This window comes from Hevea brasiliensis, chromosome 2 (assembly GCF_030052815.1).
Source record: "Hevea brasiliensis isolate MT/VB/25A 57/8 chromosome 2, ASM3005281v1, whole genome shotgun sequence".
Taxonomy (NCBI): domain Eukaryota; kingdom Viridiplantae; phylum Streptophyta; class Magnoliopsida; order Malpighiales; family Euphorbiaceae; genus Hevea; species Hevea brasiliensis.
The window spans coordinates 9,107,007-9,112,258 of record NC_079494.1 but is presented as its reverse complement, the minus strand read 5'-3'; the positions used below and the strand labels follow the sequence as shown (position 1 = coordinate 9,112,258).

The window sequence follows — 5,252 nt, the reverse complement described above, 5'->3', positions numbered from 1 at the left end:
TGGCGCTGTGACGTGACATTTTTTTTTTAAGAGATTGTCATATTATATAATTAGTAATTATTACTTTTATTGTTATATATTTAATTCTCTTTTATTTTTTAATTATTATTTTTAATTTTATTTTAAAACAAATAAGGCCTCCATAGTTAAATTCATTATTTATATAATATGTATATATTTATATTATAATTTATAATAATATAAATATATTAATTCTTTAAATTTTATAAATATCAAAATAATCTCATCAATTAATTCTTTAAAAATTTTGTTTTCAATTAATAATAAAATTCAAATAAAATAAAATAAAATTTAGAAATGATATTATAAAATTAAAATAATATTAACTCGCAAGCACTTTGGTAGTTAACAATAAAGCAAACAAACAACACCGAAATGGAAATAAAATAATCACAACACAAAGCTGGACAAATTCGTCAATTGAGGATTAAAAAGCAAAGAGCATCAGACCCGCATTCATTTCCATTATTGTCCTCTTCGATAACCACCAAAACCAGGTCCCATTCCCACATTTACCCATTCCCCCCACCCCCACTCCAACCTCCCATCTCCCCATTTCCTCTCTCTCTCTCTTTCTCTCTCTGTCTGTGATTAATTTCTTTAATGAAGCGCTCACTTGATACTCAAACTCAAAACGCTGCTCCGGTCACCGGAGACGATATCAAAATGAAGAAGATGAAGCACCTACAGGAAGAAGAAGAGGAAAAAATCGAGGATGGACTTAATACAGGAACTGGGTTTGTGAATTTGGACGAGAATTTGCTTTTTGAGGTCTTCAAACACGTGGACGCGAGGACGCTGGGGAGGGCAGCCTGTGTGAGCAAGCAGTGGCACCGTACAGCGCAGGACGAGAGGCTTTGGGAGTTGATCTGTACTAGGCACTCGGCTAATATCGGTTGTGGTATCCAACAACTGAGATCCGTTGTACTAGCTCTTGGTGGGTTTCGTCGCCTTCACTCCCAGTACCTGTTGCCTCTCTCTAAACCACAATCAAGTTCCACAGCTTCAAGTTCTTCGTCGTCGTCGTCTTGGTCTCCTTTCCCGGCGATGATTGGCTCCAAACCGCCGGCTAGGTGGGGAAAGGACGAGGTGCATCTCTCCTTGTCTCTGCTTTCGATACGGTATTATGAAAAGATGAATTTCAGTAACAGAGGGAGATGAATTACAATAATCATATGATATTATTAACTAAATATATAGGAGTATGTTTTTATTAACTCTAATTTCGGGTTTTATTTAAATTTTATTTTTGTTGTATGTCTAAATTTGGCTTGGGATTTTGTTTGCTTGTTTTTTTTTTCATCTTTTTCTTGTTGTATTTAATATGGGTTTTTGCTAATTAGATCTGTAATATGTAATCATATTGTAATGAATCAATTATTGTTTGCTTGTTGGCCAAATTCATGTCCAATTTGGTAATGGTAATTGGGATTGTTTCTGTTTCATATCTTAGCTCCAGTGATTAAGAATTTTGTATATGAATGTGAGAAAAGAAGGGAAAGGGTATTTTGTGCAGAAAATAGGAAGAGGTTGGGTAGGGGATTTGATTGGAGGAATAGGCACAAATAGACAGAACCAAAAGGATCCAGTTGTAATAAATGTCTGCTACTGCCTACTCTTTCTGGCAATCTGCCATGGCCTAATTGTAACAGACAGAGAGATTGGGTTTATTGAAGAATAGAGCTGTTAAAAGCCAAAGTCATCTATCTATGATAGGATTGGATTGTCGTATTTGGAGTCTTTATTCCATTCAGAAATGCACATTAGGCAGATAGTAGGCCTGACTTGACTTTATATGCTTAAATTGAAATACTGTATTTTTCCTTCTTCCGTATCTCTCTACATTTGTCCTGCAAAACTTGCTGTTGTCTTTTTATTCCCCCCTGCCTAATGAAGGACTTGTTTGGTTCAAATGGCAACTTTTCAAGAAGTAATTTAACTAGGTTGGGATAAGTATACTAAGGGCTTTAATTTCCTGGGAGCTCAAGAATAATTGCCAATCACAGGCCAGGTTTTAGTATTTGTTGGGAAATTGAAGTCTTCTGAGTTAGTTAACCCAACCAAATGGACTAATACTGAAATGTTGAGCCTTGAGATATGACCTGTTATTCAAGACAAAATCGAAGGGTACTGTGCAAGTCAGGGTTTGTTGAAGTTTTCAATTTTGTTGGGGGTTAGGTTAAGTTGCTTGCTGCTGATTATAATTATGCCCACCATTCTACTCGGCTTGGTTGAGCCCACTTTACTTTACAGTCTCGCTTATCACCCAGGCTCAGTCATTTCTTTAGTGGTTTGAAAATGGAACAGAAAGCCATGATTGATCACTAATATACAAGTTGGCCTTGATTTATAAGTTGATTTTGGAATGGAAACTTCCTTAATTGGGAACAAGATTGGTTGGTTATTCTTTGTCCACATGGGTGAGAGTGTTCTATGTTGTTTCTGCTATGTGCAGAGTAGACATGAATTCTTAATCTAATGGTTAATCCGCGAATTACATTAAACTCGTGGTATTATTTGATATTTCATATAACTCAACAAGTACTGGATAGCACAGTTCTTTCATATCATATATGAGTGTAGATTTTGTGAGAGGGAAGAGCCATCTCATGGTCCTATCCTATGGCGTAGGTCGAATCATGTCCATTTCTTCTACACAAATATCATGGCCTAATGCTGTTTATATTCTACTTTTTGTCCGCATTTGTTAAGCTGTACGGTGAACACTTTCCGTCAGCCCAAGAAAGGGAAAGAAAAAGAAAAAGAAAAAAAAAATCCCGGAAAAGAGCATATACTATCAGTCAATAGGAGCGTGTACTGTCAGTTAAGGAATAAATAAGCGCAAAATTAATTTTTCACTTAAATCAACTTTTGTATTTTCCAGATAAAATTGATTTTTTTGACTCTTAAAAAATTGTTAATGGTTATATAAATTTTTAAAATATTTTGAAGTTCAAACAAAATTTTTTACTTTTAAAAAAATATTAAACAAGTTTTTTAAATTTTAAAAGTAAATTTAATAAATTTTTTTACTATTTTAGAAATAAGTCAACTCTTTAATTTTTTAAAATAAAAAAATATTAAATTATAATTTACTTTTATTATAAATTTAGTAAAGTTCGTGCATAAAAATTTTTTAATGCACATGTTCTTACTAGCAATTTTTTGTATTTAATCAGAAAATTTACTATTTAATCTATGAGTTTTAACTAATATTATGATTTAGTCTTAGTATTTTAAAAATTAAACTATTTAATCCCTCAGTTTTACTTCCGTTAAAATAAGAGGTCCTTCCATCCAATTAAAAGTAATATGCTGTTAATAATAGATGAAAGGAAAAATTTACCCTTATTAAATTAAAATGAATTTCTTTATTTTTCACTCTCTTCCTTTCTCTCCTCTCCCTTCCTTTCCCTTCCCTTATCAATCCCTTAACACTTGTCTCAACAGCTCTATTAAGTTGAATTTTAGAGGAGGGTTTCATTGTGGTGGTCTATTCTTTGGGATAGGATGCACTAATTTGTTTGAGAAGAGAGTACCTTCCATTGCATAAACTCCAAAGTGAATTTTGTTTCTTTTATTTCAAATGGTGGAGAGTTGCACCAAGCAAGAATGGGTAAGGCAGTATAGTTGTTTGGTCTCTATTGAAGATGGTCTCATATTGAGTCACACTTAGAGCTTCCATTTTTGCTTTGGTTGTGAAGGTAACTTAGAGCTTCCATTTTTGCTTCAGGATATGGTGTAATCTTCTAATTTCAGGCAAGAGGCGGATATGGTGTAATGATTTAAGAGAATTCAGGATTTGTGTATGCAAAGGTAAAGATGCAAAACTTTCATACATGGCATACTGATAATCTAATTTGTAATATTGCATGAGATTATATTTTTACTATGTATTATTCACAGATGCCAGGAGAAAGGGCAGTTAAGGTTATATGTGGACCAACAGCAATTGCAAAGGTAGCTAGAAGAATACAAACTCACAGCCAACCAACATAATAGCCTTCATCCCAGCCCATTAGATCTTAAGCACCATTGGAGCCCTCATCCTAGCAAAATGGATCTCAACATGCATCTCAGTAACCAGCATAATATACTGCTCCTCGTACTAGGTCAAAGACTACCGCAACACATACCAACAAAGGGAATGAGAAGTGCAAATGATGCTAACTTGGAGAATGACTTATTATGACTAATTTGTGATTGATTTTGAAATATATTTTGGCTAGTTGTATCATATTTTGGTACTATGAGCAGTTATTTTGTATAAGAATCTTTGACCAGCACTAGGTTAATGTAATTAAACAACTTTTGGTTATTTGGTTGTGAAACACCTATAGGGAAGGTGTATTCATTGTAATGAAATAACTTTTGGCTTTTCTTTGGTTGACTCGATTATGAAACACTTCCAGGGAAGGTGTATGCAGTGTAATGAATCAACTTTTAGTTTTTTGAATACATCACACATTTCACACAATCTTTGATATTCCATTAAGCATATATTATTTATATTAGTTCTTTGTAAATGAATGAACATGAATACTTGACAGTTTACTTATGATTATATGTTGAGCAGGTTACATATTAACACAATTTGCTAAGTTACATATGAATACATTTTCATCATTTGGGCAATTTATATAAAGTAACCTTTGTATGATATGGTCTTCTCTTGGTAAACTTGTTACAAAAACACTGCATATATATAAATAGCATTTTTCATTAACCATAAACATAGTCTTTATTACACAATAGCTTAAACAATATATTACTTGCTGCTAACTTTCTCTTTCATGATAGTGATAGTAATAAAAAACATTACAAGCATTGAAGCAATATAAAGCAACCTTATTCTCTATTTTTCAGTGTGCATTTTCTACAATCTTGAATGTAGTAGTGAACATCTTTCTTCAACCTTCTCACTTTATCTTTTTCCTTCATCAACCTCAGTAGCCTTCAAGCTTCTTTCCAACTCAGCCACATTCTGCTCCTTGCTCGAAATTACACCTTGTAGCCTTTCTGTCTTATCAAAGATAACTTCAAAGACACACCTTTCTTTAGAATCAGGTACAAGTTCATCATCATACCAAAGGAAGAAATCATAATTATTGGCCTGTTAAACCACAAACCCATTAACAAATTCCTAACAAAATCACTCCTAACCACAAAACTAATACACATTTACCTTCCTTAGAGGAAAACAGAAAGACCTGCTTCTTGGGTTCTTGTGG

At 33.4% G+C, this 5,252-nt stretch overlaps 1 protein-coding gene across 1 annotated transcript; it reads left to right on the top strand.

Moving 5' to 3' along the window:
• Positions 1–560: 560 nt before the first annotated feature.
• LOC110638907 (F-box protein GID2) lies at positions 561–1,421 on the top strand. The gene has a single exon (XM_021789639.2). The coding sequence runs from the start codon at positions 625–627 to the stop codon at positions 1,180–1,182; it is 558 nt and encodes a 185-aa protein (XP_021645331.1). The 5' UTR covers positions 561–624; the 3' UTR covers positions 1,183–1,421.
• The last annotated feature ends 3,831 nt before the right edge of the window (positions 1,422–5,252 follow it).

Excerpts from the sequence above, each read along its gene's own strand:
- LOC110638907 (XM_021789639.2), top strand. The coding sequence starts at position 625 with ATGAAGCGCTCACTTGATACTCAAACTCAAAACGCTGCTCCGGTCACC.